Source organism: Pongo pygmaeus, chromosome 3 (genome assembly GCF_028885625.2).
Source record: "Pongo pygmaeus isolate AG05252 chromosome 3, NHGRI_mPonPyg2-v2.0_pri, whole genome shotgun sequence".
In the NCBI taxonomy this organism is placed as follows: Eukaryota; Metazoa; Chordata; class Mammalia; order Primates; family Hominidae; genus Pongo; species Pongo pygmaeus.
This window is the reverse complement of record NC_072376.2, coordinates 155,452,570-155,469,828: the sequence shown is the minus strand read 5'-3', so window position 1 is coordinate 155,469,828 and position 17,259 is coordinate 155,452,570. Positions and strand designations below refer to the sequence as shown.

The window sequence follows — 17,259 nt, the reverse complement described above, 5'->3', positions numbered from 1 at the left end:
TGAAATATGCTATTAAAAAGGAACCATAACAACTAAGGGCATTCTCCTTACACAAATCTCCTGTACCTGCAATTTGCCACCAGAACACTATCTTGACACGAAGATGCTATTTGATTTACCTATCACTAGTGAGTGAACAGCACTGTACTAATATTGAGCACATCACATTTGCCCCTTCATTATGTAATGTCTCCAATTTTTCGATATGTGTTGTTAGTCTTGTCTTCCTAATTAATAATAACCTTCTTGCATGATTTTATGTGTCTGTCAGATTGCCATTTATAATGTAAGTATACAAAATATTAACAAATATCTGTTATTGTAGTGGTCAGTGAGAAATATTGTTCAATTAAATATAACTGAACTATAACTACCAATCATCTTTTGTCCCTGGGGCAGGGTGAGAGAACCAAGAGTATTTTCTGAGTATGATGGCCATTCAGCTTGTACCTCTTCTGAGTAAAATAAAAGATGTGAGAACTGGCCTGAGTAGAAATATGCTTAAAAGCTATCTCTTTTAAATATGCTTGTGGTATACAACAACCACAATCTATTATTGTGGAAAAAATTTTGCAAGTAGGCACAGAAAATAAACTGTTGTATGTTTTCATAACTATAGGTAAATGCTCTATTTAACAGCTAAAAATGCAGTTACTTTCTTGAGCTTTGTGACTAATTCCTTCTGAAGTGTGTGCTTGGATAACAAGTACCAAATCTTCAGTTTGTCTTCAATGAAAATAAACAGAATATCAAGAGGTTATCTCATAATTCTTGTTTTGTATATTTAACTTCATTCTCTCTAAAATTGAACTTATTTTCACTTAGCGAATTAGCTTTGCATGGGTAGTATGCTTAAAATGGGACCACATTAATGAGCCTTTGTAGACGTCTTATGTCAGGCTTCTCCTCCCATCCTCAAATTATACAAGTGCGCATATACCGATACACAGAGTTATTTATTTCATTAACTATTCACCGATAGTGTGCTGAGGTGTTATTTTGCTAGGATTCATCATACTGCCTCCTTTTCACATTTGAAGATGACTAATCAGGATTGTGGGTTGAGTCTTTGGTCAAGAAATATAGAGAAGTTAACAAATGATATAGTCCTCATGTCCAAGTCACACATGCCTTGCAGTCTGCTACAGATATTATCTCACTATTAGCATTTGTCATAGGTCTTTGGGAGAACGTGGTGCTATGAATGTGTGTGTTCTTATCAGAAAAGACTTCTAAATTTAATGGTAAAATTTAGGAAGCATGATCGTTGTTCAAGCTTTATTATTAATTCAAAACATAATTTTCAAATTGATGGATTTGGTCTAATTGATGGTGCAATAGCCTTCTACCCCCAGAAATATTTTTGATTGTATCCTTAGAAGCCAATATGTATTTATCCATAATTTTATTATACTATTTTCTAAAAATTCAAGAAGCTTTTTGAATTTAATTTCTGCCACATTTTTTTAAACTAGAGCTGAATTATAAATGAAGCCACTTTACCAAGAACCGCAAAGAGTGAGGCTGTTGGTTTGTGAAGTTTGAGACATTATTAGTTTTCTAAACCAAACTTGATTACTGCTATCTCATTAGATGGCATTGGGCAGACATTTAAATGTTTTTATACATTTTAATTCAGCTGGTAACTTGATTTAAAACAACACTGATTTTTAAAAAAATTTATTCTTGGTCATATATATCATGTTAAATATCAAAATGAATTTGTAAGTATTTGAGGCTGTCTGTATGACAGGGTATTAAATTCTTGGAGACTCTTTCTTTCCCCATGCTAATTTTCATCAATTTTCTATTGCTTTAATTTCCCCTTGAGCTTTAGCTTTTTAGAAGAATGATTCATTCTTTTTAGCATATACCATGATCGTTAAACAATTACACCTTTATCAAGTAGAGCAGCAAAAGACTCCATGGATAATAATGAGGTTGGAAACTCTCCTGTACAACCTGTTGGCTCATCTTGGAAGAAGAATGTCATGCCAAATTATTTTTTATGTGTTCAGTAATCATGTTCTAACAAGGGTGGTTGGAGAGATGAGCATAAAGGGCAATTCTAATGGAAAGAACGATAGTAATATTCACCTTGCCAAAACATGGTAATGTCTTGACAAGATACTACATGCCCTTGCTGCTAAATTAGGTTTTATACTAAGTTAGCAGCCCCTATAGCCATCCACTATCTTACAGAATGAACTAGAAGAGAAATAATATACCTTTCATGTTTTAGAAATCTTTCATATGACTATGTAATAATTGCTTTGAGAATACCTATTAAACCTAGACTTTATGATGCATTAACTGTGTGGAATGGTTCTGAAAGTATGAGTGGAGTAGGCAGGAAGAAAGTTTATTTGAATGTAGTTGCAGTCTCTACCTACCTTTAATATTTAGCTTTATACTGAACTCCAATATGACTGAAATTTTAACTTTTGATGTTTCCTAGGTACAGAATTTCAGAGTGGGATATCAGATCTTTAGTGGGAAGATACATCTACATTAAACCAGAAATCACTAGAAGTGACATTTGGACAAGAAAATTTGGAAAATTTTAAAACTGTGAAGGTTGATCATGGAAATTAAAGAGGAAGGGGCATCAGAAGAAGGGCAGCACTTTCTTCCCACAGCCCAGGCCAGTGACCCTGGGGACTGTCAGTTTACAAGTAAGTATGTGTGTATCCCTCCCTGTTTTTGCATCTAAAGATGCAAATTGGGTCGATGAAACATACACATACATATATGCATTCGTAGATTCATAGGAACTTTGATTCTAACAAATGGCATCAAATTACCAAAATACTTTTCCTTTGCACTGTTTACCTTGGTGGTGTGAGTGTATGATATGCCTCTCATCTTTTATCTTGGGTAAGACAGATGATAGTCCATGAAATGGTTAAATATCAAATTACAAGATCAAAGCTCTTGAACATATATTAAGAGCCCAATGAATACTTTTTAAGTATACCTTCTAGACACTAATACTTTGTAAGAATAACTGGTATTTATATAATCTTATATGGGAATATTTTTTATACTGTAGAAATTCTCTCTTTAAACCCAAAAGGTAGTTAAGTTGAAAGCATTAAGAAAAAAATGGTTACACTAGAAATTTAGACTGTCACTGCCATACCAGAGAGCCCTAGGCCACAAATATAGCGCCAGTGAAGATTTGGCCAAGTTTGCATGTGAACATTAAAATTGGTTTTGTATTACTCAAGTAATTAAAATCTTTGGAAGAATTGTATGTTTTCTTTTATATTTAAAATTCTAGGGTTTGGGTTTTATTGTTTAGCATGAATTATGCCTTTTTCTTTTCTTTTCAGAAGATTCCTGTAGTTCAATTATTTAACACTGGCAAATATATGCCTAACCTTCTCTTTTAATTTACATTATAAAGCTAATCTTTAGAAAATTGTATTGGTTGGATGCATTTTTGAGAAATCTGGTTATCAATGTTTAAAGCAGAGTTAATTGTTAATGACCTTTTAAAAAAACCCAGACATTTCAAGTTCAGAAAAACCTACCTAATGATTGTCACCTTAACCTCTCTTGAAAAATCTAAAATTGTTAACCAAAGCAATTGCTAAATGTCAGCAGGAGAAAAAATATACAGTTACTGTGCAAAAATAAATAATAAATAACTGAATGAAAAGCAGTTAATTTTTATACAAAAAGGTGATTCTTAAAATATACTAGTGACCAAATGCCAGTAAATTTAAATAGTATCTGATGAATGCACCAGCAAAAATAAGCAAGGAAAGGATTTGTATAATATTCTTTCATTTATTGCCAAATAGTTTACTTTTTCATACATGTTAGTTTTGCTTCTTTGGCCACCCTTGAGTTGTAACAAATGGCGTCCCGTTCATACATCCAGTCATCCACTCTTGTTTAGGCAGCTCCTACACTGTATGTGGATTTTAGGCATCTACCCATATCACTTCCCACAATCTGATCACTCTACCTTCCAGCCGTTTGATGGTTCCATTTCTGTACCTTTGTCCCCAGACTCACTTTCCCTCCTAGCTCATCTTAAATTATTTAGCCATCTTATTATATTTTTTAAACATTGCTGACCAAAGGAATGGAAACCTTTTACAAAATGTTGGTTTGAGCTATTAATAAATTAACAGAATAACCAGCACTACAATGTCCATCATAACCTAGCTGAAGATACCTCTTTTGTTATTGATTTACTGTTTACAGCAGGTTAGAGTGGCTTGGAAAAAAATCCATTTAAGAGAGTATTTTGGTAAGGGAGTTCTTTATGAAGGATCCACTTCTGTCTACATTGCATCCAAAAGAGTTAAACACAATTGTAAAATATGTTTTATGTTTGCCGTGGCTTACAAAAACATTTCTTGGTTTCTTTATAACCATACAGATAAAATGACCAATCAAATCTTAACTCACATCTAGTTCTGCAACAAATATTATGCCCTGCCCTGAGAACTGATTATTTATAACCCTGATAAACCAAGTTTATTCATTCTGCCACATATTGTATTTATTCATTCTGGTCACGATGAAGCATAGTAATATATATTGACATATTCTTGATAATTCAATTTTTTAAAAATCTGAATTTGCTCCTATTATTTATAGGTATCCAGAAGACTCCAAATGAACCACAGTTGGAATTCATCCTTGGTAAGAAATTCCATCTTATTTATATCAATAAATAGAAGAATTTGTGTAGTAGTTTGCAAAGTGTAGGTAGATTGCTTACATCAATACATATTTGACAAATTTTTATGAACATTGTTCTATTTTTAAAATTGTTCTATAAGGTAGGTGTTATTTTCTCCAAATTTGTAGGAATTAACTTGCTGCCCAAGGATACAGGGTTCAGTGGTGATAGTTTTGCCTTTCAACCAGATCTACTGATCGCACATTCCATGCCCAGCACTCATTCTAACATAGTGACTGCATTTTGTTGCTAACCAGCATTCCTGCAACTCTGTTTGTCTAATTTTCTATACCTGGCCTGGAGACTGGCCACCTATAATTTCTCTTTGTGTTCTTTATGGCATTTCCAGGATTCTTGCCCATTTCTCTCGTATTCAAGAACGTTCCCTGACTCTTCCGTATTGATTTTTGTGAAAATGCCAGTGACATTTGAGAATTTAACTTTCAATCAAGCTTTGACTTGTTTAAGCAACTCTAAATATCTGTCACGTGTAAAAATTTATAACTTTGTCCAAGAATGAATTAAAAGTGTGCATTTTGAGACCACTCCACTACTTAACTAATGAGTGGAAACTACTTTATATATGAATTAAGTATGGCTGCAAAAATACCATTAGGAAATTAGCTACAAAGAGGTACTTAAGGTAAAAATGTGGTTCATATGAACTATATAGACTGGTCTTTTTTTTTTTTTCCTGTCATGGTTCTGAAATATTTCAGAAAGACAGTAGTATTTTTACATTTTATTTTAAACTAAGTTTTATAGAATAATACATGCACATATTCAATTTCATATACAGAGACCACATATAGTATTATAGTATCAAAATCTTTACATATTAATATATATATTTTCTAAAGTTTTGGGAGCAAATTGAGATATATATATACTCTATACTGAGTTTTAGTGGTCGGAATTTCTAAGTATTTTAGGAACATGCATTTTTATTATGTTTTAAATTTATATTTTTTGCTAAAAATATTTTATTTTAAAATGACTTATTGAGACCATAATTGGTATGTAATTCATTTTTTGAACATTCTTTTTTACAAATATAGCTAAAAATGTGCTGTAAATTAAATATTAAAGATTTTTAAATATTTCCAGGTATTAGAAACAGGCAGAAATGTGAAAAACTCAAGAAAATTTTATAGTATCAAAAATGAGGCCATTATTTTTTTCTCCCTCTCTCTCTAGAGAGTTTTCAGATTGTATCAGATATAAAAAGAATGTGTTTTGGGAAATGGAGCTGAAGAGCAAAAGAAAGGCTAGGCACTCTTCACTCGTACAACTTGAGCTTTCATCTATCCATCTTTCATTTTTAAGAGAAGAAACTCACTGTTTACCTTTTTGACAGTACTTCTGAAATGTGAAGTTTCATTAGAGTGATTTGATATATTTCCAAGCACAAATAAAGCTTTCTTGTTTGCTTGCTGGAGAAAGAGGGAATCTGAAGGAGCAGAAGCAATTAGGGTGGTAATTGTCAGGCAAATGTGGTGGCCAGCCTTCAAGAAATGGCATACTTGAACTAAATACCTGTCTTCTAGTGCAATTAAGAGAATCTTTCTTGTTCAAAGACCTAACTATGCTGTTTGTTTAGAAAGCCAAGTAAATTTCAGTAACAACACCATCATCACTTATATTTCCGGTTTTGAATCAAGAATTAAGAGATTAGCAGCTGCAAGAATTTATTCATGATAATGTTCTTCCAGTATAAAAAAACTTCAATTTCTTTTTTTATATTTATTTTTAAAATATACTAAGAAACAACAACAGATAATTTTGTCTTGTCAAATGGCAAGAAATGCTTGATGAGTGAACACAAGTTTACTAAAAAAAATACTATTTCAAGTCATCATGGAACTGTGTTGTTGATCCTAGAAGACACAGTCCCCAAACTGTTAGGTTCCTTAGCACTTTAAGATCTTTAACTACACCATCTCTTGAAGAATTTTTTTAAAAACTACTCTTTCAAGGGTCTTACAGATAAACCCTTGGATGTTTTACTGTCCATTTTGTCATTTTTTTCTTTGAGATTTTTTAATTCCATAAATCCTCTGACGTCACCTATTATTGTATGAGTAACTTCTATTCATTTCCCAATGAAAGAATAATAGCTTCTTAAATATTTTTATCATGTTTAAGGGCGTGCATATTTATTTAATCAGAAGTAAAACAAGAACAAATTCTAGGAAAAAGAAATTCGGTAAGGAAGAGGGCTTTTTCAACGAATTTTAACTAAATCTTTGATATTTGATTCTCTACTCTTAACCAAAGTATTCAAATTATTTAGGAATTTCAATGGCCTTGCTTTTTAAATTAGGAAAACAGCCACACCAATCAATTTGCTAGGTGCCATATTGCTTTGTGTAAGTTATTTTCCATCAAGGATTTGTGTCTGCTTTGTTTGTGTGCTGCTATATAATAATTATGTCTTGCTGAAGTTCTTCTGCTTATTGAATTCCTCTGCTGAAGTTCCTTACTTATTCAAATAAGTAAGGTAGGAGGTACTTAGTCAATTGAGCAAGCTAATTGGCTAAAAGTGTCTTGAGCACAAGATAAGCATGTACTGAAAAACTGAGTATCTCTTGTCTATTGTTAACTGTATTTCTAATGGTTGACTACATTTAAATTAAATAATTCACTCCTACAACTGTAACTCTGTTTCCTCGTATTTTGTTTCTTTGAGTGTGTCAATACTCTTTATTTTCACAAAGAAAGAAATAATTAAATACCTAAGAGAACACTGAGTTTGTTTATGGTTTAATAAAATTGTTTTGATTTCAATAAAGCTGACATTTACGTAGAGGGATCATTTCTTAAAAACTAAGAACATTTCTTTATGGAAACAATTGTGGAAAATGTATAAAGAAGATTAATCTTGACAAGTATATAAAATACATTTCTATGAACTACTTTAAGGTTTTTCTCCTGATAATTATTCGCCTCCACTTATTATGTCTAGGGTCAATAGAATGCTTATGAGAATATGTCTTCATATTTTTATATGTACACCACATATACTATAAATCCAAAACAATAGATATTAATACCTATTAAATACATAGGAAAGAATGGCATGCATATGTTTGCATATGTGTTCCTTGTGTTCTTTCCTTGATGCTCTGAGGTAATGTTCTTGAAATTAATTCCTTGATGGCTAATACTCAATGCAAGCCAAATGACCAGATATGGGGTACAATAAAATATACATTTTGTACATGTCAACAAGCTTTGGGGTTGATTATGATAGGAATGGGGGCTTGGAAGCTAGAGCGAAAGCATTAATAAGCACAGGTCATTTATTCATCTAAATTATATTGGGAGAGGCATAGAAAGCTTGTATATAAAATCATTTCAGATAGTATTAAGTTCTATGTAGACAGAAAGACTAGGCCACTGGATAGAACATATCTGGGGGAGAGGCACTTGACTTGGGCGAAAGAGGGACACTTTAGATATAGTTTTCAAAGAAGACCTCTATGTGCTTATGCAGGGTGTGGATACTAATTTGGATATTGTTCATATTGAGCCTAAGAATTGGGTTACGTTCCAAGTAGGAGGGAACAAGCTATACTAGACATTGAAATGACACATAATAGGGTTCTTATAATGGGAATACTGGGATCGAAGGGTAGTAAATTAGGTTAGTGATTTGACCAGGAATGAAACCAAGTTATACGTTGTTCTGGTTTCGAGGTAAAAAAAAAAAAAGCCACAGTGAAAATGGCAAGATAGTGGAGGACCATTTGCTGGGCTACTGGAATCCCAAGATCAGAGTAGGACAATTGCAGGATAGACTAGATGCTGAGCTAGTGAGATGTCATTCTCATACTTCTTGTATTGTCCCCTCACTTTCACACTTACCTAAGCTGCAGCTATCTGAATAATGGGATCAGGCCTGGTGATTGGATGCTGCTGAACATCTAGTGAGTAAAGGATGTAGAGACATGGGATTTGAAGCCAACCGCTTGTTAGATCTTTTGCCTTTTGTGGAGCTGTTTTATTTTAAGAATCCATGTATTATGTGTAGAATAATTTTCTTTGAAAAATTTTTTCCTTTTAAATTTAAAATGTGCTGACTCCTTCACCATAGGTTTCACTAGCACATAAAATAGGAGTAACCCATGATTCAAATTATTTAACAGAGCCTTTATTTCTTGGTTTTCTCTAAAATGGGTAAATCTACATTAGCTGGAATAATTTTATATTAATATAGCAAAAATTATCACAAAAATAAATAATAGGCAATGTAGAAACACATCACAATTATATCTAGAATGTGGCCATCCATCATACGTTTTTAGACATATTTAACCCTCTTTTTCCTGTTTCACCATCTCACTCCCTGTCTTTTCTTCTATGTCAAATTCAGGAGGGATGAAAGAAAGTAAAAGCCACTGTATTTCATCCCCAACTCAGAGTTGATGAATATAAGTTATTATTTCATTTTTAGAGTGAAACATATATTCATAAGATAGGATATTAATCAGCAATTAAAAATCATTTATCAGAAGGATATTTCATCACACAAAAGAATACGAAAGTTTTAAAAGCAGGATAATATGCACAATATGGCCTTTATTTAATTATCTGTGTCTGTGTGTGCAAGATAACAAGATTGGAAGGTGTGTGTATCTTCAATCATGGTTCTCACCAGTTGGTAGAATTTTTATTTCCTTTGTTATGCTCTTCTATGTCTTGTAAGGTCTTTGCAATGTACACATGTAAATTTCATAATCAAGTGTTGTTGTTGTTTTTAATAAATAACCTGAATGCACTGAACAAGAAAAGTGGCATATCTTAAGTACAATTCTACTTTTTGCCTTTAATTAACTCTAAATAGAATTAGAGAAATTAAACTACTACTCTTGAAATCATTAAAAAAACAGTTAACAGCTAAATATTTCCTAGAGTATCTAAGAATATTAGGGATTGCATAAAAATTTTATGAGAAAGAGTAGTCACTGAGGCTAACTAAGGAAGACTGACTAAAGCTAATTTTTGAAGAAAGGAAACAGGATTAGAATAATTAGAGGAAAGGGGAAATTACATTCTAGAGTAGGAGAGCTGTATGAGCAGATGGTTGGTGTTTGGAACAAGATGAAAGCTCCAAATTCAGAACATAACAAAAAAGACACACAATAAATAATTATTTATTATACAAGCTACATATAGAAAGGCCCGCCATCTTGTATTTCTAGAAGGAAAATGAAAACAGTATTCTCCTCAAATAGGATTCTTGATTAATCTACATCCTGATCCTTTGGAAAGAGTGGTAAGTACATAAAAAATACATAAAGGTTTTTTTAATAGGAAATTAACTTCATATTCACTCTGTAAGCCACCACTTGTAGAAGGTCTGTTTTTTTTCTATGGAAGTGGATGATTGTAAAAAGTGTCATGTGGATATGCAATTCAGTATACATCTGTACCAGGTAAATGACGTGTACCGTCCTAGAGTTTAATGATTAAAATTCAGTTTTTTCACAACAATATGTCCTGGTACAATGACAAGAGGTCCTTAGGTAGGTTAATTCAAATATTATAGTGGCTATAAATAAGGAGTGCTTATCCTCTTTGGTGGTTAAGGCTTTGTCCCGGAGGGGGCTGATTCTAAATACTTTGTCTGTTAGGTCATGTATTAAATAATGTGAACTGATTTTGGATTTTATATATGCAGGTACTGTATTTTAGTAGCCCATTTAGGGGGAAAAAAAGATAAAATCATGTGATCAGTTTTCTGTGCTTGGTATTTAAAAATGTATAGAAATGTGCCCCAACTGACAATCTGCACAAGAAAATGTCTCATCGCTTTACAGACACAGCATTTACAACTTGCAAGGGCCTTCATTAACCTGAATGTCAGGTCCATTCATACTTTATGAATTACTATAAATCAGGCATTGTTTTATATGTTTTTCTAAAAGGAAAAATCATAAGAGGCCCAACTTATGAATTATCTTCTATATTCACAATCCTACTCTCTTGCTGGTCTGTGTTCTATAAATGATTATAGAGCTCTGACTTTTTTAAAACTCCAGTGGGAGAATGGAGGGTTTTAGTATATCTTCTTTAGTACTTTTGCCTTCTACATGGCATGCTAGCTGAAGGGAATACCAAGCACAGAGGTATATTTTTGCATTTATTCTATTGATAAAACTCTTACTTCACCACATAGGATACAATAAGAGAAGCAACTGCTAAGAATTAAACAAGGCCTGTGCTTGCCTTATTTAATATTTTGCTGCCTCATTATAAGTTGACTGCCATCCATTTTCTTGATTCTGTTTTTTTGTTTTTTGTTTGTTTGTTTCTTTTTAGATAGGGTTTCACTCGGTCACCCAGACTAGAGCACAGTGGCATAATCATAGTTCACTGCAGCCTCCAACTCCTGGGCTGAAGCAATCCTTCCACCAGCAGCCTCCCATGTAGCTAGGACCACAGGTGCACATGACCATGCCTGGCTAGTTTTTTCATTTTTATTTTTTGTAGAGAGGGGGTTCTCACTATGTTGCCCAGGTTGGTCTTGAACTCTTGGGCTCCAGTGAATCTACCACCTCAGCCTTCCAAAGTGCTGGGAGTACAGGCATGAGCCACCACACCTAGCCTTCTTTCTTCTTATAGTATAACACATCCCTCATAAAACATTGCATTTCCCTGAACTACCATTTTCTGGGCACCTTCTAATGACAAGTCATTGTTCAAAGCCCTAGGAGGACACAGCAACAACTACCATTTTTTCAGCATCTATTATGGGCTTAACTTTACAAACAGCATGTCATGTATTTCTCACCACAACTCTACAGGATAATAATATTAAAAGTAACTAGCATTTATTGATTGCTTACTTGTTTGCCATATGCTGTTCTAAATAATTTACATATATTAATTACTTCTTATCATTTCATTATGAGTAATTGCTCTTTTATCATCCCTGATTTCTATGTAAGAAAACTTAGATATAAACTGGTAAAGTAGTGAGCCTAAGATTTGAACCCAGGAGTCTGAGCTCATACTATAATATCTCTCCCATATTATCATTACTGGACAGATTAAGAATCCTAGATTCTCAAAGGTCTACGTTCTAAAGATCTTACAGAAGTTGAATGATGGAGTCAGGATCTAAGCTGAGTTTTGTCTGATTCGGAGGCTCCTGCTTTTAACCATCAGGCAATATCCCCCTCCTCATTGATTCGTACTTCCTAGGAGTTTTCAGGAGGTGATGAGGATAAACAACTTTAATAATGCCAGGCAGATTGTGGTAAGGGCAAAATAAAGGCATAAACCAAAAACTATGGCAGCGCTGAGCAAGTACAATTCATTATAACAATGGCATCAAAAACAGCATCTCAGAGGAAGAGGCATTTGGACTAAGTCTTAAAGAATGAGCAGGATTTCAGTTGGTTTAGGAGGAACATGAGAGAATTCAGAAAAAAGAAATAGAAAAATACATGAAATCCTAGAGCTCATTTTCCAAGGTGATGCATTTAATGCTCATTTACATTTCTCTCTTTATTGCTTATAATTCCACTGTAAAATAAATTAAAGCTCTAGAAATTCTCTTGCAATATTCCATAATTGTTGCATGTATATCGGAGACTCATTTTAAAATTCTAAATGAACACAAGTCTTTAAACATCTTTATTGCCACCAAATTATATGTAGGTATCATGAAGTATTGAGTCTTACTGCCTCTGGGGCTGTGCTAGATGAAACTCAGAGGAGGCTCAGGCCCTGCTGAGCTGGGGGAGGATTTTTTAGGCAGGCTGTGCCTCTAATTGCCTACTTATATAGACAATAATTTTCCCATTGAGCCTTTCTTTGAGCTGTGTCAATTTTGAGAGCATCGGATAACTAGCAGTACTTTTGAGGAGATATTTTTCAGAACAAGCATTCACCAACAACTCAACAACAAAAATAAAGACAACAAATAGAAATGGATTTGCATTCCAGGCTGAAACTGAGCCTAAGTAGGGAGGCAATATAGCTTCCAACTAAGAACTAGGAGTATGATGCCAACTTGCTAGTGTTTGAATCCTATCTTTGCTACTCTATAGCTATAAGGCATTAGAAAACTAGCCCAATGTTTCTGAATTTCTATTTCCTATCTGGAAAATGGGAAGGATATTACTATTTACCTTATAAAGTTTTTGTGATGATTAAATGAGTTAGTGTAAGTGGTTGGCTAACATGTGATTAATATTTCCTTGAATAAATCACTTTATCACACTCAAAACTTCCTTGAGCAGGGAGTCTAGCCACTGCACTTTTGTGCATAGTAATTGCCATCACTTGCTGAACACCTTCTAAGCACAAGGCATTAAACACTTTTGACATGTTCTCCTTTGTTCCTATTACAGGCTCAACAGTTGCTTCCCATTACCTGTGTTTCACAGACAAGTTCATTCACTTGTGTGAAGGCCTATATCTAGAATGTAGAGCAATCTGGATTTTAATTCCAAAGGCCATGTTCTTTGTGGTCTATGATTAAAAGTACAGGAATGGGAAACAGAACCGCAATAAAAGGTTATCTAAGGCCTACATGAGGTTTTTGTACTTCTGATATAGTTATTTAATTGAAAGAAGAGAAAATGAACCAATTAGAGCTTCTTTACACATCGGTCGGGTGGGTAGTGGTTTTCTGGTGGCCAAGATTTAGCATGTTCTGCAGTTGGATTGTAGCCTGTTCTTAGTGACACTGGTTTAAATTCTCATTCGGTGCACCCTGCAGATATGAGATATGATACATCAGTTAATAAACGAGAAGTATATAAGACCTCAAACTTTTCTCTCCCGCTTCTCCTTGCCAGGACTATATCATTTAACTGAACTGTGTTGACATAAAATAAATCTATTCTTCTTGTCTTGTTTCTTTCTAAGTAATACAATGTAGGAACTTTTTGATTGAGGGATGTCTTTAATCAGGTTTAACTTCACAGGCTTAAATTGATTATTCAACATGAATTAAGCAAATTATTGATCAGTTATTTTTTCCTAGATGTTTCCTTTATACCTTTTTTTTAATTTGTCTTTCATCCATGACCAACATATCCCATACAGTTTATTTCTATTTCTGTGTGGTTCACCTAATTACTTTCTCCCTCCATTGTCTAATTACTGGGAGCATTGCTCACTGAAGCAGATCCCTCTGTGCAGCATCTGTTGCCACTTAGGGGTAATTGAGGAATCAGGACTACCTCAGGGCTTTGTTTATCAGATGCTTTTGCTTTCTGTAAAATCAAAAGCCACCAGGGTTGGGAGAGAGAGGGGTCCCCTGATGTTGCTGTCTGTGTGGTTGAAAATTTGTCAGTCAGTCTTCTTGTTGAGCAGATGGCATCCAAATGTATCCTAAGTCACTTGGGGACCATGCCACGGGGACATGAAGAGACCTAATGGAGTGCAATGCAAGATTAAAGATAAATTCTCTTACATTTCTATTGTACAAAACAGTCTTTCCCCCAAATGCTTCTTATTTGAGCTTTTGCAGTTGGCAAAGGCAATGCTATTCCTATTTTGTAGTGGAAGAAACTAAATCTTTGAGTGGTTAAGTGACCTGCCTGCAGTGACATTTCTGGTAGAAGAAAGCCCAAAGCTTGAGTTCTCTGTCCCTTACTCCTCCATCACCTCTACCAGTGACAAAGAGATTATTCTCAGCTGTTATCCACAGTGATAAGGTGGCAGAAGTCCGTTTGAGCATATGGGTATTCCCAGGTCAAAATTTGCTCAAATTTAGAATGTCAGTTTTATCCCAATGCAAATTACTTTTCCCTCTAAGCAATTCCAAGGCCCACAGCCTTAGGTAATATTTATAAGCCTTTGTTTTCAAAATTTGTAACTCTTGCTCTCACTTTTCCACAGAGCTTTCCACTTCCATATTCAACTGGCTACCAGATAACACCACTCGCTTGTTTAGGAGGTATCTTAAAAATTTTAAGATGGCGAAAACCTGAGTTTTTAAATCTTTACTTTTGTCCCCCCAAATATTTTATTCCCCCATTATATCTATCTCTATAAAGCACACCACCATCCACTTAGTTACTCAAATCCCCAAACCATAATGCCTTCTTGATTCTTCTTTTTCTCTAACCTTACATTAAATCCATCATCAAGTCCTGTAAGTTCTAGGTTGAAAATATATTCTGAATTTCATCACCTCTTTCCATCCCCACCACTGTTCTTCAATTCCAACCCATTGTGAACTCTCACCTGCGCCAGCAGGCAAGTCCTCGTGAGTCTGTTTCTATTCTTGTCCCTGCTCAGTCTCTTCCTGATGGAACAGCCAGTCTTCTAAAAATGGAAATGTAATTTCTTTACTCCCCTAGTTAAGATCTTCCAATGGCTTCAATTTTACTTAGAGTAAAATCAAAATGGGTCTTAAGGAGCAGGCCATTCTTACCTTACCTTGTGTTAATTTTCTAGCTCACTATCAACCCATGGGGCTTCTTTCTGCTTCTCAAATAGGTCAGGTGTTTGGGTCTTCATACTTATTGTCCCCCCTTAGCTGGTTCCTTGGTATGTTTTAGGTCACAGCTTAAATGCCACCTCATCAGAGAACATTTGCCTGATCTACCAGTCCTTAACACTCTCAAGTTTATTATACTGTTTAGAATTCTCATTGTTTTTTTAAAAAATTTCTTGTCATACTAGACTATAAGCACCATAAAATGGGGAATTTATTTTCTTGTTCAATGCTGTGAAACTGTCACCTAGAATCATACTGGGCACATCTGGACATTCAATAAATGCCTATGGGCTGATATGCATGAATTCCATTGCTTTATCCTCACACATTTATTCATAAAATAAATCAATATATTCATATATTCCCTTGAAATGTTTCATAATTATTGCCAACACAATTATTTGTAAAAAGTAATCCATTTTAAAATTTCAAATGAATAAAATTATTTAACCTTTAAAATTTCGTTATTTGCAAATGAATATACTATATTTTAGAGAAATAGAGTCTTTCAGCCTTGGGCTTCTTTTAGAGAAAATTGACAAGAAGAATCAGCTTATAGGCTGAGGTGAACAAGTTGAGTTCTATAATTAGACTGCATATCTGTTGACAGTATACCTGTGTAGAATTGGGGAGCCAAAATTATTGCAATGTAACCTGAAGATTCCTATGTTATGACAGCATCAAAGAAGCAACCAATCTTCTTGCAGAAATGTTCTTAAGAACAGACATATACAAATAACAACAAGAACAGACAACTGAAATAATAGAAATAGACTGACATAGGGAGATTTGAGCTTAAATTTTAGCTTACAACATGTGCCCGTGAGGGAAGTCAGGGCCGGGCTGGTATTTGGGCTGCCAGCCTGAGAGAGACTTTGGATCCTGACACTGCCTCAAAACTCCTGAAAAATTCATCATTCCTGGGTCGTTTTGCAAACTAAATCAGACAGCATCCCTAAAGCACTAAGAATAGTGCTAGATGTGTAAGTGATTCCCCAGTGGTATTATTCTAATTATTATCTTGGGTTAATCCCTTTCTGTCCCTGAAACTCTCATTCCTTATCTGTGAATTTTAGATAATAATTCCTATTTTGCAAGTTGTTTGATCTAATATAGATGAAATTGAGAAGTATATTACTAATACATTGTTAGGAATTTAATACATTTTTTCACACATTTTATTTAATTGGATCCACACAAGCACTAAGTGAGAATAAACATAATTATCATCCCCATTTCCAGATGAAGATACTAAGACTCCGTAACAAACCCAAAATCACACAGTCAGGACTGAATCTATGGCCCTCAACTTTTGGCAATTTGGAACGTAGAGCAAGTAAGAACTGCCAAGAAGACCTTAAACAGAAGGGAAGGTGCATCATATTCTCATCTTGCCTAGGCTACAGTGCATCCCGGAAGAGGTTCTTTTTAATTTAATTTGAGTAGTGTAAACTACTCTTCTGTTCTGAAACTTCCTGTATGCCTAGGGCTCTGAAGCTTTCTACTTTGAGCTAGCAGCCACTCTGCTGAGCTTTCATTTGAACTGCTCTCCCTGGAGATCCCAAACATTATGAGAAGTATGCTCTTTTTTCCTTCAAACACTGATCCTCTTAGAACTACTCTTTCCCACGAAGTTGTCTGATCTAGGTTGCTTTCACAAACTGTTGAATTGGTGGATTTTGCTCCAAATAATTAGACCCTCTGCTTTCCAGCCAGCCCAGATTTGCTTTCTCACTTATAAACTCCTCCTTCTCTTGGTTCTTATATCCTGGATCACTAGTCATTTCTAGCTTTAGCTGATCTGTATGAAGCTTGTTTTATTTCCTGTGAGTCAACTATCTTATGACAGAAGAATCGACACCCTCAAAGCCCTAGTTAGTCAAATGAATATTGAGATTGTCTTTTGCCTACACAGAATCACACATGATTGATGACTGAAGTGAAACTGGAGTTATCTTCTTTAAGCGCTTCAAAACTGGTTCTTGCCCAAAGGATGATCTAGATGGAGACAATAAAATGAGAAGCTCATTATGCCCCTAGAACGATCTATTTTTCTTATTCTTCCCTATTCGTCTTACTTCCTAATCTGTCT

The 17,259-nt window shown here is 34.4% G+C and overlaps 1 protein-coding gene across 7 annotated transcripts in view; it reads left to right on the top strand.

Moving 5' to 3' along the window:
* The window catches only part of INPP4B (inositol polyphosphate-4-phosphatase type II B), an 831,569-nt gene that overhangs the window by 429,567 nt on the left and 384,743 nt on the right, over positions 1–17,259 (top strand). For all 7 annotated transcript variants that reach the window (XM_054486648.2, XM_063664144.1, XM_054486649.2 and 4 more), the window contains 2 exons: positions 2,459–2,675; positions 4,618–4,662. In XM_054486648.2, coding sequence (XP_054342623.1) covers positions 2,585–2,675; positions 4,618–4,662 — 136 coding nt within the window. In that variant the 5' untranslated portion in view covers positions 2,459–2,584. The remainder of the gene's footprint in view (positions 1–2,458; positions 2,676–4,617; positions 4,663–17,259) is intronic.